The 19,344-nt window shown below is 36.4% G+C and overlaps 2 protein-coding genes and 1 non-coding gene across 4 annotated transcripts; 2 read left to right on the top strand and 1 right to left on the bottom strand.

The window, feature by feature from the left end:
* Window positions 1-530: 530 nt before the first annotated feature.
* On the bottom strand, window positions 531-3,700 carry LOC125204148 (cell division control protein 48 homolog B). The gene is made up of 12 exons (XM_048102716.1): window positions 3,554-3,700; window positions 3,423-3,467; window positions 3,277-3,332; window positions 2,873-3,022; window positions 2,624-2,731; window positions 2,436-2,535; window positions 2,018-2,302; window positions 1,771-1,940; window positions 1,526-1,654; window positions 1,344-1,431; window positions 1,174-1,251; window positions 531-1,044 (listed from the first exon to the last, which is right to left on the bottom strand). The coding sequence occupies exons 1-12, from the start codon at window positions 3,698-3,700 to the stop codon at window positions 586-588; spliced, it is 1,815 nt and encodes a 604-aa protein (XP_047958673.1). The 3' UTR covers window positions 531-585.
* Window positions 3,701-5,646: 1,946 nt separating this feature from the next.
* Window positions 5,647-5,718, top strand: TRNAT-CGU. Its single transcript has one exon. It is a non-coding gene; the product is annotated as a tRNA-Thr (tRNA).
* A 2,346-nt stretch (window positions 5,719-8,064) lies between these two features.
* Window positions 8,065-11,534, top strand: LOC125208187 (nuclear transport factor 2-like). Of its 2 annotated transcripts, none has more exons than XM_048107771.1 (9): window positions 8,065-8,147; window positions 9,032-9,204; window positions 9,329-9,593; window positions 9,719-10,044; window positions 10,134-10,359; window positions 10,439-10,560; window positions 10,637-10,699; window positions 10,832-10,895; window positions 11,072-11,534. In XM_048107771.1, exons 2-9 carry the CDS (start codon window positions 9,034-9,036, stop codon window positions 11,200-11,202), a joined length of 1,368 nt encoding a protein of 455 aa, XP_047963728.1. In that variant the 5' UTR covers window positions 8,065-8,147; window positions 9,032-9,033; the 3' UTR covers window positions 11,203-11,534. The 2 variants fall into 2 exon arrangements, with proteins under 2 accessions (XP_047963728.1, XP_047963727.1); XM_048107770.1 differs by lacking the exon at window positions 8,065-8,147 and adding an exon at window positions 8,313-8,382.
* Window positions 11,535-19,344: the final 7,810 nt, after the last annotated feature.

Raw genomic sequence — 19,344 nt, 5'->3', positions numbered from 1 at the left:
CTATCATCTAATGAAAAGGAAATAGAAAAATATGTATGACTATTCTTGTTTGAAAAATATGTGTTGAAAAAAATGTAAATCAGCAAAGTATCAGTTGACTTATATACATGCTGATTTATTTCTTAATACTTTACCTGATTTGTTAATACATAGTTTAAGGCGAAAATACATATATTTGCCACAATAATTGTACCATTTTATTAACAAATATAAGTGCTAGTCTTTGCCATTATTGAACCAATTATAGAAAGATATAGTTAGTACTAGTACTTGTTTCTTGTATATGTGTGCTTCTATCGACCAAGTAATGCAATTGAATAATAATTTCAAAATTGGCGTGAGTTATGGTGAAATAAAAAAAGATTTTAGTACAAAAATAAAATAATATAGTTGAAGTAAGAAAAAGCCAATCTTGACCATTACAGTCCAGAAAGGCAGCTTGTATAACAATGAAATGGCTGCAGATCTCTATATTCAAATGAATAGTAGATAAAGAGGATGACAAAGTGAAGCTTCCAAATTTCCAATAATTCCAAAAATAAAGTGAATAAATAATTTAGCTTGTAGAATAAATATAACACATGTTCAAGTAGCTCGTTGCTCTCTAGAGGTAACAATATTTTTGAGACTATTATAAAAAACTATACTAACTACAGCTATTGCAGCAGGAACTGCAGCAAGCAGTAGACTCTTGCTCCCTCTGCTTTGCTGCTTGTGCTCAGATTCAGATGCAGCAGAAAGTCTTACAGGCGGATTCTTTCGGAATGAGGCATAAGAATCGACGTCTTCTCGGCTAAGAGCTGGCCTCAGAGATCTCATCACGGCCTCAAAATGTCTGCTGCACACGTCTGTGGCGGATATGTCTTCCCTCAGAGCAACAATTCCTGCCTCTTTGCACAACCCCTCAAGCTCCGCTCCAGTGAACAGCTCGGTATCTTCTGCTATTTCTCTGAGATCAACGTCGTTGCCTATCTTCATCTTTCGTGTATGTACACGAAGGATCTCGTGCCTACCTTCTAAATCTGGTGGTGGTACGTAAAGTATCTGGTGCAACGTGAAAGCAACATGTAATCAAACACAAATCTAGGAAATAGGGACTAAAGTTGGAACTTATCATCCTATTTTGGAAGGTTTATTAAAAGCTAAATCTAGTGCAGCGCGTGGAAAACTTACTATATCAAAGCGCCCAGGACGCATAAGTGCAGCGTCAATTGCATGGGGCCTATTTGTAGCAGCCAGAACAAGAATCCCCTGCAAAAGAACATACATATTAAGGGGGAGCTGTTAGAAAACTTTTGCCTATAATCATGTCTGTAATTTACATAAGGATCGCATCAGCTCACTTTAGCCTGCTCTAAACCATCCATTTCAGTCAACATAGTAGTGAGAAGTCTTTCCCCAACTGTTGAACTGCCACTTGAGGCCCCTACTCTGTCATTGCAAATAAAAATATATATGTATCAGGAAATAATATACTTCGCTGAAGTCCCATCACTTTTTTTATCAAATAAACTATGGAAATCACCTCTTTGCAGCAACCACATCAGCCTCATCAAAAAATATTATGCTTGGTGCAGCCAATCGAGCTTTCCTAAATGTATTACGTAATAAAGCTTCACCCTCGCCAACATACATGGAATATAGCTCTGCACCACTGATATAGAATATGATAAATAGGATTTAAATATGGATTTAAGAACCTGACGTTTTAAACCATTATGTTCATAGTTGGTCAGGAAAGAGTCAAAGAGTGGTTGAATAAGATCAAACCTCAAAGAGAAAAAAGAAGCTTGCGCAGCACAAGCAGCAGCCTTAGCAAGGGTTGTTTTTGAGCACCCTGGAGGCCCATGAAGAAGTATACCACGGACAGGTGATACCCCAAGCCTTGAAAATGTTGAAGAATGTTTCAAGGGCCATTCAACTGCTTGCTGAAGCTTTTTCTGTTACAACGATGAAAAATATTGCCAAATTCAGCCAACATTAGAGGCAAAGCAGTATTGTGATGAATAAGCTTCACCTTCACGTCATTTAGCCCTCCGATGTCATCCCAGAAGACCTTCGGAATTTCCACAGTAACACCTCTAGTTATACTGGGGCCAACCACAGACTTAGCCAGATTCCAGTCATCCATAGTAATACTAAACTTACTAGCATCTTGGTCTATATTGGAGGATCTCTTCAGAGCAGACATGGCAGCCTCGCGACATAAAGCTTCTAAATCTGCCCCAACATAACCATTACAAGATGCAGCTATCCCATCAAGGTTCACAGTTGTATCCAAAGGAAGCTTTTTTGTATAAAGCTGAAATTTCAAGTTAAATAACCATCTTAATACAATTAGTTATAGTAGTACTAAATATAGGTGGATATATAAACTGCAGAAACTTGAACAGAACAACTTTGAGATAAGTTCTAACAGAATTAACATATAATACCTTCAGGATTTGAATGCGTTCATTTTCATTGGGAGTGGAGACTTCAACCTCAGCATCAAAACGTCCTGAACGTCTCAGAGCAGGTTCAATTGAATCAACTCTAGCCAGAAAATAAGTAAAACTATCAATTCCACTGAGGACATGGTAACACAAAACTGCAGACTCGACAAGAAATCTCCTAGATGTACCTATTAGTAGATGCAACAACCAGAACATGCAATCCAGACGCCAACAAAGATTTGTTTTTGTCCATCAACAAGGAGAGCTGAGTAGCTATACGAATATCTTGTTCCCTCCTGAAAGTAAGGATACAGTGCCACAAAGAGTTACTTTTCACTAATTGCAGCTGTTAATGAATACTAAACAATAATTTCTTAGTAACTCTAGCATCCAGTTAAATAGCAAGGAGTTCTTAACCATCTTATAATCAATGGTACCTCGAGTCTCGACGAGGGCAAAGTGCATCTATTTCATCAATAAAGATAACTGAAGGTTTTCCAGATTTTGCATGATATGCCGCTTCATCAAAAGCCTCACGCAAAACTTTCTCGCTTTCTCCAGCATGTGATTTGTGAACAGAATGCGGGCTGCAAGATAATGCAAATAAATAAGATTGTTCACCCTTCAAACTTGGACCATTTTCATCAGAAAAGCATTCAAAATTACTAGTTTGCTAACATAATCAGTTCCCATAAAGAATTGAAATAATAAATCTCAAAGAGTTAACCTAATTCCAATTTGGTTCTCATTTTCACCAAGCCAGTAAAAGCATAAATAATCCAACAAACAAGGAAACAAAATGGCCACAACACTTGACACTCATAATGAAACAAAAAATTACCTAATAACGCTCAAATGCGCATCACATTCGCGAACGACGGCTCGAACCAAGCTTGTCTATAAATCCCAATTTTCATCAATTAATCAAAAGTTCAATCTTTACCTACTTGTAAACACAACCAAAAAAGCAACAAAAAAACTACAAACCTTCCCCGTGCCCGGTGGACCGTAGAGCAGCAAACCACGAGGCCACTGAAAAATCGGGGAGATAAGACTACATTAATTAACCAACAGTGATTTCTTCATAGATTTATCGAGACAGAGAAAGAGAGTTGAACTTTTAAGCCGAGTGATTTGGATTCGCGAGAGTAGAGCATAGGATAGGAAATGAGCTCCCTCAGCGCTTGTAAAGCTTCAGAATTTCCGGCGATAGCCTCCTCCGCCCTCCACGCGGCGGCGCCGCTACTTTTGCTTTGAACAGCCATGGAATTGTAAATTTTGTACTCGCTCTTTATTTATAGCTTATTTTTCACACCCGCCAGTCCACCTAGTCGCTAATTGTGGAGCAACGCTTTTTCCTTTTTCTCTCACCCTTTGCTTTCTCTTAACATATTATTAGAAATAAATTACTTAAACACAATTTTTAATTAATTTTATAACTTACAAAACTAGCTAATTAAATTATAATTTTTTCGTGTATCTCAATTTTTGAGAAAATATATAATGAGTTTTGTACTTTTTCATTATTATACTTCGCCAAATATATAATAATCATAGAAAATTGACCATTATAATATAAAATATATTAAATTTATTTAGAATTTAACCAAAAATTATGATTTAAATAATAAATTTCGTCAAAATTTTAATTATATAGAACAATTGAAAAATATACGAAAATTATGATTTAATTAGCTACTTTTATAAATTATGACAAAAAATTTAAATGATATTTTTCTCTTTTTAATGTACTGATTACCTATTTTCTAAATTAATTGAAATATTTTTTGTATGAACAGTGGTATTTAGTAAGTTAGAATTTATCGTGGAGAGACAAATATTATAATAACTAGTATCACGCCTGTGCATAATCACGCCTGTGCTATGCACAGATTAATATATTTTTAAAATATTAATTTTAAATTTAAATTAATTAAATAAATTAGAATCAATATTAACAATGAACAATATGAGTAACCATTTTAGTTATATGAGAATAAAAAATCTATACAAATCAACATTGAAGCATAATAAATTTGAAACAAATCACATAATATATAATGTTTAAACAATAAATTATGGAGTAGGAAGATAAAAATCTATCACAATTAAGAATTCAATATAATGGATAATTACTCGTCATTTTTAAAACTCTCATAATTATAAACTAAAACCTTCAATTCTCCATAATTTGTCACTCTTCAATAGAACCCGTAGGTAAAGCTGCATGTCTCGCCTAAAACTACAATAAAATAAAGAACAAAATCAAATTGCAATGCACAAAATCAATATCAATATATATTAAAACGATCATCTGTAGAGCAAAGCATAAGATGTATGAGACCCGTGAAAGTACACAATCGAACAATTCACTCCACATATTTTTGTGGAGGCTTCTCTAGCCATCTAAATCAAGAAGATAAAGCTATAGTGACTACAAATTAACATCAATCAAAGTGACAAATAAAGAATAAAAATAATTATTTACCTGAGAATCGGAGAGGAAGATGAATATGTGATAATGAATTATTGTTGGACCTATAAAATAAGATAAAATGAGAAATGAGAGCAAAATAGGAAAAGCCCTACAAAAATCTACACCATATTTATGCCCATATTTTTGTACTCCTAATATTTTTTACAATTGACAGTGTAGCCCTATTCTTGAGAAAAGTTTGGCGCCTACCTCTTATTTTGTTTCTCCCTATTTTCTTTCTCACCACTCATCCTCTGAAACTTTTCCTTCCACTTTTGCTCTGCCTCATCTAGTAGCCGGCACATTCTCTAAAGCTGCTCTTCGAATCTCACCATCTTGTACAGTCATACGTGTAGTAGATATTGAAAAATGGAGATGCACTCATCTCTGCAGTTTGCAGAGGTAACGTTTATATAAAAATGAAGTAGTGCAACCAAAAGAATTATCTTTGATAACCTCCCACTCACTCACGTATATATGAAACATGGGAAACTAATCTCCACTAAACCAACTAAGTAGATTATATATTTATTAGAATTAATTTCTAAATTTTATATTAATTGCATTTACATCCCTCATATAAAATAATTATTCAAAATCTCCCAAAACTCCCCTTTTATATATTGTTTAGATGTAAGAGATAATTTTTGTCAAAAAATCTTACTCTACAAATAAGTAATTTAATTTGTGACAAGGCTATAAAAATAAATGCGATTTAATTGACAACAAGAAGTTGCCTCCGTAGCATAGTGGTAGTGCGTTCGCTTCGTAAGCGAAAGGTCGCGAGTTCGATCCTCGCCGGGGGCTAGCTGTTTTAATTATTTAGTTTATTTTATAAAAAATTGTAAATATATTCATGTGGCTTCAGAATAATAATGCATGTGAATAAAATTTGGAAAGAAAAATAAGTATGTCTAGGCGTTTAGATTCTTTTATTTTTGACCATTTTTACCTCAAATTCAGATCTTTAATATATATTCATATTGAGTTTGATATGAGTACTATTCTTTTAAAGAGTAAAAAGTTTCTGGTAAAATGTAGTAACAGTTAAAATATTCTCTTGGCATGTATGGTAGGGGAGATAACTTATTTAGAGATGAAATTTTATTAACAAAATAATGCAAAACTACATTCTTCTTCAATATATCTTTATTCTATGTATTATAAATATTAATAGATGTGTTGAGATGGATAAAACTTTGTCACTATACGTCCATTAAAATGAAATTAAGAAGCTTATTATTGCGTTACCAATATCAACAAAAAATTATAATAAAGCACACAAAATTAGATTGAAGTATCAATATAATATGAGCCATAATATATTCGATGCTAACAATATAACATTATACATTATCACATTTCAATATTTTCATTTTCAATATATATATAACACTTATAAGTGGATCTATCAATATACAATAATTCAACCGTCAATACATGAGAACAACACTACATGTTTTGTGTATGTATTTAATGTCAAAAGCTTTACATTGCATTGGTCTGGAAGAATGAATAATTCGCCTTGGGATCTTCACGATCAAATTGCTAAAAATAATTCGTAATTAATATACCATAAAAGTATTTCTATTTAGTTGATCTGTATGTATACAAGAAATTAGATTTTCATTATCTGTTTCTACATGCATAAAATACATTTATATAATTTCTGTATATATAATTATTTTTATGAAATGATGCATACAATACAAGTATAACATAGTATGCTGCCAGATTCGTGATAATCTGGATAAATATATTCATGACATTATACCAATTAATATGCAATATCTACGGATTTATTTCATAAATATGACTGGATACCCACAATCAATGAAAGATTGTCGTATTAACTGAAAATATGTTTTTTAAATCAGTTTTTCCATATCATTTTTAGGTCAACTATAATTGTTTCCAAAATTGTCTTGGTTAATTATTGTTTTTGGGGTTTTACGAAAATAATTATTGATTCGAATATGTAAATCTTGAATCTATTGTTAAAAATATCAATCTATCGCTATAACAAATGTTATTTATATCTATTAATTTTATACTACAAAAATAAGCTACTATAATAAGCATTGTTAATTAAAATATAAATGAAAGCAGCATGGGCAGCCCTCAAACACTATCAAGTTCTCTCAAGCAATATTATTATTTTATCAATATATAGTTAAATATATACGCCATGTGCAAGGCAAATAATTGCACACCTAATTTAGTAATTATAGTAATTAATATTATTAATAGCTCATTCGATAGTGATGATAGAGGTGATAAATTTATAGCACGAAACCCACTTCTCAATATATTATTAACGCACGTCTATCAAGAATAATCACGCATGAAACCTGCTAATTAACTCTTTATTAAGTTCATATAGTACTGCATAGTTTTGTTACCCAACTGCGACATGTTGAATTACAATAATTATTATTTTAAAATTCATTAACATTTTAGTTTATAGATATTTTCAGGGTATAAATTTACCCATAATTATCTTACTATTTATTTTTGAACTGCCTATAGTGTGACACTTTACCCACAAAATAATTATAATAGGTGACAAATGCATGTTTGACCAAACTAAAACATCTTAAATGTACTCCATTATACAGTTACTAGGGAGTATTTTTTTTTTATTTCAAACACAGCATATGCAATTTAATCAGCTTCATTCCTACCTCATTTTCAGCCAAATCAACATTTTTTATTTCAACCATAACATTACAATGTAAGCAACTTCATTGCAATCTCATTTTCAGCTACAACTTAAAATGTCTAAAATTTGAAATAAATAATAAGACTGATTAAAATTTAAATGCAGAGAATAACATTGATTGAAATTGAAAATTACAAAAATTAAAGAAATGGTATGGGCCTATGAATAGTAAGTAAATAAATGATTTGGGTGAAGAGCGGGGAAAATATGCCACCGAGAAATAATATAAAAAGATTTAAATAAGGAAACAAGTCAAAAAGAGAGAGAAAAACGTCAACCCTAGTCAAATCCATGCAAGAGACAGAAGGGCCCCACCCGGATCCGGAAGTGTGACCCACCCTGACCCGCAACCAATTCTCCGCTACTGTGAAATATGGCTCTAGGATTCTCTTCCCCTTTATATGCATTTTTGCCTTTGTATTTGGAATTGTAAGAGCTGCTACAAACCCTCTCTCTTTTCGCCGTGGGACGATTCTCTTCTTCTATTTGCGGCGTCGCTGTCTCTTTCTTCAATGTATGTGCACAGTTGAACTCTTTTTTTATAATATTTTGCCTCGTGATTGACGCCTCTCATTCCCTCACGTTTTATGTCATTTTTTTATTATTTTTTGCTGTGCATCTGTTCGTTTTTGTCTTGAATTTGCTCAACTTCGATTCTAGTTGATGGAGGAGATACGAGTTCGTGGATCCTCTTTGGGCGTTCATGTTTTTTTTTCAATTCTTCTATTGATTCATGAAGTAGAGTTTGTGTGAGTTCACTGGTTGTAAAATCCTGTTTTTTTTTTCTCAAATCGGAATGTTTCTTACTCGATTGCTTTTACTCATTAACTGAATAACTGATGGATTCATGCTTCTGATTCTCGCATCTGATTATGCAAGACTTGATTTTTTTAACTAAAATTACATTATGTGTGTGTTTTGTATGTTCCTGTTCATTTGATTTCTGCAATCACCAAAAGTCCTTAATAGATCCAATGAATACCTTGTTTGTTTAAATAATTCTTTTCAGCTACTCTGCCAATAAAAAATTTTCATTCTCTTGCTTCAAATTGATAATCAAGCATTTCTGATATCAGCCATTGATGTGAGTATTCATTTGTTCGTCAATCCAAGAAGGCTTCAATGGAGATCAACTTTTTCTGATCCCATTGTTGCTGTGTTCTGTGGCTTACTAGTTTTATTTGCACAGAGATTTAAAATTCTGTGAATTCGCTTATCTGTCTCCATTGAGTTAGACTTTGTTTACATTAAATCCTACATGATGTCTTACATGTGCTGTTCTGTTATGCACTTATTATCTAGAGTTATTAACTCGCACAATCCACGTGCGAAACTTTGTCGTTATCGAATAAATTGTTCCTAATTATTTGTTGGTTTCTTTGGTATATGTTTGTGCAGTAATGGAAGATAAACAACATCCCAGTCCTGCTGACGTGGCAGATGCCTTCGTGAAGCAATTTTATGTGATACTCAATCAATGTCCTGAGAATCTCCATAAGTTCTACCAAGAGTCGAGCCTGCAAGGCTGGGCTGAGGCGGACGGTTCTCTGAGGCCTGTGACAACCTTAAGTGTAAGCATCTTATTGCTCGCTGCCAAGTGCAAAATACGTTTCTTCATGGTTGATTTTGTTCCTCTTAACATTAATAATGCACTCGATCTGATTTTGTAATGTGCTACGATTGTTGTTTGTGTAGGGAATAAGTGAAAGGGTCATGTCTTCCAATTACAAGTATTGCTCGGTGGAGGCCAAAAGTACAGATGCACAAGAATCTATGGGGGGAGGGATCATTGTTGCTGTAACTGGTTGCTTGACCAGAAAGGATAATAATGTGAAATGCAATTTTAGTCAGACTTTTTTCTTGGCAAAACAGGAAAAAGGATTCTTCGTCTTGAACGATATTCTTCGGCTTTCTGATGTGTCTGAGTCAGCAACTAAGGCTGCTGCGACTACGGATTCTGGTAGAATCGTGCTCCCTAGTGTTGTACATTTACAATCTTACTCGATTTGCTGATTTCCTACTCAGATTGATTTATTCTTCTGTGTTATGTGTAAAATGTTTCGACTCTGGCCTTTAACTGTGCAGCTTTGTGCAACATTTCTGATGGCAATACAGCCTTAAACTTCAAAGCAGCGATTCAGAATAAGAAAGTTGAGGAAGCATCAGATCTTCCTGTCTCACCGAAAAAGCTTGCAAATGGTACTGCTGTTGCTCCTTCGACACCTTCTATTATTCCTTCAGGTGAAAAAAAAGCTGCTTCACTGCCAAAAGGTGCAACACCACTGTCAGTTGATGCACCTGCTACAAATGAAAAAGTGAGCTCAGCTGTCAAACCGGCTACAACTGAGAAAATTCCCTCAGTTGTCACACATGCTGTAAATGTAGCCCCGAAAATCACTTATGCTTCTGTGGTATGTTAGACGATGGTTATCATTTTTTGAATTCATATTCTGATAATGAGACTTGTATAATAAAAAATATTTCTGATGTTGTGTGAAAGCTTGCAAAGGAGATTCCGGCTATTTCTCCTAGAGTCGCCGCAGCTACTCCACATATTAGCAAACAAGCAGTGGCATCGCCAACGGCTAAACCATCATCTCCTCGTGATGTCATTTCACAGAAGGCATCAGCACCTCCTAGTGGCGGCGTGTCTTCCTCAAGCAAAGTCGCACCTAAGTCTCCAAGTGGTGGCCAACGCATACCTAGTACTAGTGCCTATCCAGAAGGTGATTTTTCTGTTTAAGCCAACAAGTTTCATAGCTATAAATAAATTGTGGCTTTTGATTTATCTGATGATCATTGCAGCTAAAGGTATATATATTGGTGGATTACCTTATGACATTACGAAAGAGGGAATTGTTGACGTTGTTAAACAATTCGGGCAAGTTAACACATCTTCGGACACTGTTCAGATCAGAAGACACGAGGTTCATTTCAAGATTTTCTCACATCATCTTTGTCCCACTCAAAAAATTTCCATGACTCGATTCTGCTTCTTTTCAGGATGGTTTCTGCTGCGGATTCGTGGAATTTGAGACTGCAGATTCTGCACGTCGTGCAGTGGAGGTGCGTGTACTCATTTTCTATCTTTCTATAATTTCTAACTAGTAACAACATTTATTTCCCAAGAACATCATGTCTTTATACCTTTTCCTCAACATATCGACAACTTAAATACTGTGCTTCGTTTATTTGCAGGCACATCATGTGATGTTCGGGCTTAAGGAGGCCTATATCATGTACAAGAAACCTTATAATCGAGGTAAAAGAACAAACATATTCACCATCTCACAATACTATTTTCAGCTGTTCAATTTACTTGTCATATCTTTGGCTTACATACAATACTTTGTTTTTCCCTAATATATTTAATAAATTTGAGATGATTATATATAAGCACATTGTAGCTGCAACATTGATGTTGTTCTTCTTTGGTAGGTAACAACATTAGAGCGAGGTCACCAAGGAGGCAAGGGCCGCGCAATGTCAATTCCAGTGTAGCAGGGAACGGAGATTGGATTAACTACAATCAGCGGCCGAGGCAGGCCAGTCGAGATCGCCAGCATTGATCCATAACCATTTGACATCATATGCTTATAGAGCCGCATTCATTCCTTATGGTGCAACATATCATTTAACTACAATCTTTTGAACAATTTTATTTTTTGCAATAAGTTTGCAATATTTGATTGAATTTGTTCCCAATTTTGTGATAGACATAGAAAATAGTATGTTGATTGATATTTGGGCTCATTTTGAGCTATTCAAGATTGTGGGCCGATTTGGTGCGTTAATTTGGGTTTGTGTGCCCTTTCCTTTTTATTTATTGATTTTACATTATTGTAGGAAATATTTTTCTTCTAATTATAAGGGTCACATTGATTATTCATTTTCCCTTGAATCTCGATGTTCTTTAATATTCAAGCTTTGTTTTGCAGAAGCTTCTAATTTTATTTTATTTTTCAAATCACACAAAAACCTTTGCTTGAAAAAGTAAATAAAAGAATCCAACATCTTCACTTTAATAATTGATGCCTCAATAATATCAACAATGATGACGGACACTCGATAATAGCCTGACACATACAAAGAAATCCAATAGATAAAATATTACGCAAACATAAAAAATTTCACCTGCCTAATTTTATTAGTACTATAAAGTTAATTGAAAGGGCAATATACCTTTACTTTTCATATAAACATTTAAGAATTTTTTACACAAATCCAAATCAAAGGATTTATGGTTATCCATTGAAGGGCACGTAGATAGCCAGGGCCCCACAAAGAGCAAATGGGACCCACGCCTATCCTTAATAAATTTTTCCTACACGTTTTGTACACAGGAATCTATGGCAGCTATGTCCTAATCACTGACGTGTCCCCTAATAACTTTTCTTTTTCCTTCTTGTTTCTGTAGAGGAAAATGAAATTTAATGGAATATGCCTTTCCCATCTTTTTTTTTGCTTATTTTTGTAGAGGAAAAATAAATTTAAAAGAGTTTGCCTTATAACTATTCTGTCCTAAACTTTAATTCGTTTATAATGAAACATACGCTGATTTGAAGAAATGCCCTTGTTTAGTTATTACCAATATTCATTAGAAATATTTTTGAAGGGATATACTAGTAGAATATATTTTAAAATGACCATAAGATCATGTCTTGTACGACTAGGGATCAAATCAAACTACTTCCTCTCGCCCAAGTAAAAAAATTCAAATGTTTATAATTTAATTAGTTTCTTCCCAGACTCCATTCATAAAAAATACTCCTTCTGTCCCATTAAAAATGAAACATTTTCCTTTTTTGTTTGTCCCATTAAAAATGAAACATTTCCTAAAATAGAAACAACTCTATCTCTACTTTTTCATCTCTCTTACTTTACTCTCTCCTCATCAACTCACAAAACAACACTACATAAAATCTCGTGCCGATTTCCAAATGTTCCATTTTAAGTGGGACGGAGGGAGTATATTTTATCTTTTCATTTTGAATCGTCTATCCAAATTAAAGTAACTCCATATATCATTAAATTTCCCTGCTTCCATTTTCCACTAACAGTTCATCAACCATTTTTTATCCATCACTCTTGATAAAAATCCATGAGTTCCATCCTAAAACCAATTGGTGATAGGAGGAGGGCCCATAAGACTTATATACTAGTTTCAGTTTTCTCTTGACACCGATGTGGGACAGTTATATGTTATATTTTTAGTTTCAATTGCCAACACTCTCCCTCAAACCCTTCAAGGTGAACCTTGGAGGGGTTGGACTTTTTTTCTAATCGATTGGACAATCGGCCCATTTTTTTTTTTTTTTTCCGATCGGCTAGACCACTTGGCCCAAATTTTTAAGTCCAGATATACTGCTGGGATCGGTCAAATTTAACCCACAGTCGGCGACCCGCTCGATACCATGATAAAAATCCATGGGTTCCATCCTAAAACCAATTGGTGATAGGAGGAGGGCCCATAAGACTTATATACTAGTTTCAGTTTTCTCTTGACACCGATGTGGGACAGTTATATGTTATATTTTTAGTTTCAATTGCCAACAACTCTCAGTTACTAAGAGCATCCCCATCCGTGCTCTTAGCTAAGAGACCGGAAGTGGGCCCGGACCCACTTTTACTCCTTGTCCTTAGCTAAGAGCGCAACACCCACATCCGTGCTCTTAGCTAAGGACAATCTCAAGGGTCCCACCATTTTATTATTCAATTTAAATAAAAACATTTCCACAATATTAAAATGCATTAAAAATACCCGAAATACTATTACAAATTATACAAAACAATTAAAAATTACATAATTAAAATCCTAAAAATTAAAAATTACACAATTAAAATCCATAAAATTAAAAAGACCCACTACTCGTTGCCGAATTTCGCCCAAATGTGATTGATTAGATCTTTTTGTAGCTCAGTGTGGGCTCTTGTATCGCGCATTGTGTGTCTTCTTTCGATCCTCTCGTTCACCGTCGTATGCACACCTCGGCGTGGGGGAGACCTCGCGGTTGAGCTTCCGGCTTCATCCTCGTCGTAAAAGTTAGCCGCCCTCGGTCCTTCGTCAGCTATAATCATGTTGTGCAAGATAATACACGTGTACATGATGTCGGCGATATTCTTAACGTACCAAAGCCGAGAAGGGGACTTCACAATGTTGAATCGGCCTTGAAGGACACCAAAAGCTCTTTCGACGTCTTTCCGAGCAGACTCTTGACGCTGCGGAAAAAGAATCCTTCTTTGCTCTTGTGGATTGCTGAACGACTTCACGAAAGTCGACCACCTTGGGTAGATACCATCGGCGAGATAGTAACCCATGTGGTATGCATTTCCGAAGACGGTGAAGTCGATCGCCGGTGCTACACCATTCAAAACATCATCGAAGATTGGTGAAGAATATAGCACGTTCAAGTCGTTGTTGGATCCGGCAACACCAAAATATGCATGCCAAATCCATAGGCGGTAGTCGGCGACCGCTTCAAGGATAAGCGTTGGGCCGCCGCCTTTGTGCCTCCAAGCAGTCGGACAATTCTTCCACTTCCAATGCATGCAGTCAATGCTTTGCCTAGCATACCGGGAAAACCGTGGACTGTTTCGTGAAGACGAAGCAACCGTTGACAATCGTCGGTGGTGGGTGCCTGAAGGAATTCCTAGTCGAAAGCAGAACGAACGCCGTCGCAAAAACTCTTGAGGCATATGATTCCAGTTGACTCACCGACATGCAAATACTCGTCGAAGAGGTCAGCCGTTTGCCCAGTAGCAAGTTGTCGGATGGCACAAGTACACTTTTGCAACGCCGTGAGACTTTGCCGACCGGTTGCGTCTGCACCTTCTTAAAAGTATTCAACGCGGATGGACAATGTGTTGACAATACGCATAAACAACCGTTTTGACATGCGAAAACGGCGCCGAAAGTAATCTTCTGGATACCGCGGCTAGTCGGAAAAATAGGTAGCAACGAGCCTTTCGTGGGCTCCCTCTCGATCACGAGGGATGTAGCGACGTTTTGCTCTAGTTGGTTGAGGAGGAGGGGCGGGGGTATTGGCGGCGACATAGGCGGCACGATATTGTTCATAATATTCTTGTTCTTCGCGCTCCGCTTCCGCAATGAGATTGGTGAAATCCATTTTTGAATTTTTAGAGAGGGTTTGGGTGAGAGAGGAAGATGTAGATGCTTTAGTATGAAAAAATATGAATGAGAGATAATTTGATGTGAAAAGTGGATGATGAATGTATATATTTATAGATGATTTTGGGATTAAAAAAAATCACAAAAATCCAAAAAAAACGTCCATAAACGGCTCTATTTTTTGGGAATCTAATATTTTTTTTGGTATTATTTCGAATTATTTATGAATTTTTTTTAAAAATAAGAATAAAAATCGAATTTGCCAACGGCTAAGCCGTTGGCTAATCAGGACGTGCCACGTAGGGTTGCTCAGCGGCACGGACGGACGAGCTTCAGCGGCGGACGGACGCCGCCTGCTCAGCGGAACGGACGGACACCAAAAGGTTCACCGCTGCGGATGCTCTTATTATTACAATTATTTATTTATTATACAATTTTATTCTATTATTTTCATCCATGATTGAAATAGCAACACTAGCTTTTATCATCCACTTAAAATTAACAACAGTACTTGTTAAAAAAATATTAAACATTTTGTACTAAAATATAACTTTATTGGAAATGTAATCAGACAATCTGCAAAATGGCCTAGTGCCACCCAACTCTTATGAAGGCAGCGTCCGTTAAATCGGCATCTCATCCGATCATTGTATAATGTTCAAGAACGAGGCTATATTGCGAATGCCTTAAGAGCATCCGCAATAGTACATAGCCAGCAATAGGCTAGCCATTCTCTCCCCTGCCACGTCAGCAACACTAAAAAATCCACCTGCCACATCAGATTTAGGCCAGCCATAGGCCCCGCAATAAAAATAATTCAAAATATACTACATTTACGGAATTAAAATTACGATTAAATTACGGAATTAAATTTACGAGACATATACGGGAAAATTCATTAATTGCTTATAAAAAAGGTACATAGATAAAAAAAAATTACATTTAAAAAGGTACATAATAAAGAAAAAAACTATCGCCGTGCAATCCTCCGTGCCCACAACTCTTCAATTATATCCTTTTGGAGTTGAATATGAGCATCCACTTGGCGCATGTTGGCAAATTCCTTGAGGCGGCCGGCTTCATCAAGAGGTACCCCGTGTTGTACACTAGGGGTGGCCGTCTCCGTGGCTTGGACCGGCTTCATTCGTCATTGACCCAACTAGTCAGCTTGTACGCCTTCGTCTTCGACGATCATGTTGTGCAGGATAATGCAGGCGTACATATCCACAAACGCGTTGGACCCTTAATTGCCGCCCATCGAGACCGGAGCACACCAAATGCGCGCTTCCACGTCCTTGCGCGCCGACTCCTGTCGTTCGCAAAGTAGGCCTTCTTTTCATCACTTGTTTGTCCGATCGTCTTCACAAAGACCGGCCACCGAGGGTATATCCCATCCGCCAAGTAGTAGCCCATATCATGCCGGTTGCCGTTGGCCACAAATGAGACGGCCGGACCGACGCCCTGGCACTTCTCGTTGAAGAGGGGAGACGAGTTCAGGACGTTGAGGTCGTTGTTCGACCCGGCTACCCCAAAATACGCATGCTAGATCCACAGCCGGTAATCAGCTACGGCCTCGAGGATTATCGTGGGATTCTTTGACTTGTAGCCGGTCGTGTAGGCCCCCTTCCAACCAGTCGGACAGCTTCTTCCACTCCCAATGCATACAATCTATGCCGCCTAACATCCCGGGGAACCCATGCTTCTCCCCGTGCATCCGCATCAAATTCCGACAATCTTCGGGAGTAGGGCTTCAAGGTACTGCTCACCGAAAATGCTTATCACGCCCCCACAGAAATCCTTCAGACATTTCAGGGTTTGTCGACTCACCGATGTGGAGATACTCATCCCACATGTCCGCGCGCTCCGTAGGCCAACCGCCTTATTGCCGCCGTGCACTTTTGAATAGGGGTGTGGCCGGGTCTGCGCAGCCCGCATCGTGCCCGGCGGAAACACAGATACTGATGCTCTAATGCCCCAACGATGCGCATAAACAACTCCCCGCGCATTCTAAACGCCGCCGGAACATGTTGGCGGGAAACCGCGGGTTCTCTGCAAAGTAGTCGTCGTACAGCCGCTGATGTGCAGCTACGTGATCCCGATCAATCACTGCTCGGCGGTGGACAACTCGTGGAGGGCGAGGTATCGCCTGCTGTTCCACCCTACGCATGTACCGCTCCATCTCGCGGTTCATGTAGGCATTCATAGCCTCGTTCATCCTCCGTTCGTACTCCTCAGCATCCCCACCACTACCACCACTACCACCACCGCTACCACCCGCGTTACTCATCGCGCGATGATGCTCTTGTACAGAAAGTTAGAGAGAGAGAGAAAACTCGTTAAAATAAGTGGTGCAAATGAAAATGAAACGAAAATCGCGTTTATATAGGTTTGTAAAAAAAAAAAAACAAAAAACAAAAATCGCGCAAGGCCGATCGGGCCGCCACAATGGCGGCTAGTCGATCCGGCTAGCGCATCGGCCAGCGCCCACCAATCGGCCAGCCCACGCCGATCGGCTCGCCGGTTAGCCGCTTGCCGCCTCCAATGGTTCGGCTAGCCGATCGGCCAGCGCGAAGAATCGGCTAGCCGGTCGCTAGCCGACCATTGGAGATGCTCTAAGTGACCAAATCAAATCCAAGATACTATTCTTCGAAAATCACAATAATATGAGCACTTTGGCAATCTATGCATAATACTCATCAAACATAAATATAAAATACACCAAAGAATATGAATTTAGATTTACATATCCAAATGGCGATGTAGCATAGTGTCTTTTTAAGGATTCCAATCTACGTGTTGCAAAAAGAAGTCCACAAAATCATATCATAAATACGATGAAAATTGAAAGGTACTATTATTAGGTATCGGATTCACCGAGTCTTAAATGCGTAAATAATTTCTATTATTTTATTCTATAAGATTGAATTATGCATAGAGTAGCATCCGTTTTTACGCATTTTCTATTCACATACGACTTTAAAATTCCGTCACACACACGACTTTATGCGATAAACAATAGTATCATATATTTTATATCAAACATAAATAGATTGAAATTGTCATTTAAATAACTTATGTCTTCATCAAAATCAAACTAGAGATAAGAAAACGAATAGAAATATATTACTACTAATATACTCCTATTAACTAGTAGTAATATAATTATCACGTTCAAATTAAATATTAATTTGTTAGGAGTGGATTTTTAATTTATTTACAACTCCATAAAGAGAACCAACCTTTTTAATAAAAGTGTAGGATGAAATAATGATTGGAATAAATGAGTCCATTTTGTGTCACCAGCTGCAGCGTGACAGCTATGCTAAAAATTATGACAAAAAAGGGAGATGTAACCCCCAAAATGGGCCATCTCTATATTTGGGCAATTTTTCAGTAATTTGAATATCCCAATTTCAATTAATATTTGTTTGACTCGAAAAAGAATTTGTTGGAGAAGTATTCCACACCCAACAAAAAGTTTGTATCTATTTTTATATCTTGTTGCTACGTGTCCTACCCAAGCACCTAACTCAAACTTTTGTTATACCCTCACATCGAAAATATATTTAATTCTTACTTTATAGTAAACCTAATCGAATTCATTCGACACGTTATATCGGCTATGCTTATTTAATAGTCCTACAATAAATTCATATCTTTTGCATTATATACATATTTCTTATCGATCCTAAATATGGAGTATTAACGAACCTTCAATTCGTATTTTTTATATTATAAATTCAATTGTTCAATTATTGCCCAACACGAAGTCGTATTCTTAATGATGTAACCTAGGCTCGTGATATTGCCTTTATAAAGTTTAATCCACACAAAATATTCGTAAGGATATAGTTAGGGTCGTGGTTTATTTAATATTATGATGATTTTAGGAATTTATTTATTTATGATAACTCAATCAGATTTGTACCATATATATTAGTTTCGATTTGTTTGATTTGCAAGACTTACCTAGTTTATCAACGTGTCAAAAGTAAATGGGCCTAGTTGAGTCATACTCCTTACGTATTACCATAAGCGAGTCACTTTTATTTTTGGGAGTGGGACCATAAGCGAGTCACTTTTATTGTTGGGATGTCCCACTGTAAATACGTTATTTCCCTTCTAAATGAAAAAAACATTTCTTTAGTTTATTTGTCCACATATTTTATTTTTTTCACTCATATACTTTTCCTTCTCTCAAGAATACTTTACTCTATTTATTTCAACTTTTTAAATATCAATTTCTTAAATTTTATGACAAAAAATTAACGCACTTATAACATTTATAGCGTAATAGGGAGAGTACTATTTAATTAAAAAGATAAGCACATTTTGAGACATTACACAATTATTTAAACCCCTTAATGTTAATGCTGTTGCACCAACTTTTCTTATGCGCTTTCTTTGTGCATGATATTTGTATCACTTTATTTCTATATACTTAATCAACACTCCATATTGTATTCGTCTTAATGTGATATACGGCCTACTAGGACCAAAATATTAGGAACCAGACCATACCCTAATCCTATAAGCAGTTGATGACTATGCTATTTTTAAGAGCCGAGCTAGTGAAAAAAAG

The sequence above is a fragment of the Salvia hispanica genome, chromosome 2 (assembly GCF_023119035.1).
Source record: "Salvia hispanica cultivar TCC Black 2014 chromosome 2, UniMelb_Shisp_WGS_1.0, whole genome shotgun sequence".
Taxonomy (NCBI): domain Eukaryota; kingdom Viridiplantae; phylum Streptophyta; class Magnoliopsida; order Lamiales; family Lamiaceae; genus Salvia; species Salvia hispanica.
Note: the sequence above shows the minus strand (reverse complement) of the source record. Positions and strands in the feature narration are given on the sequence as shown.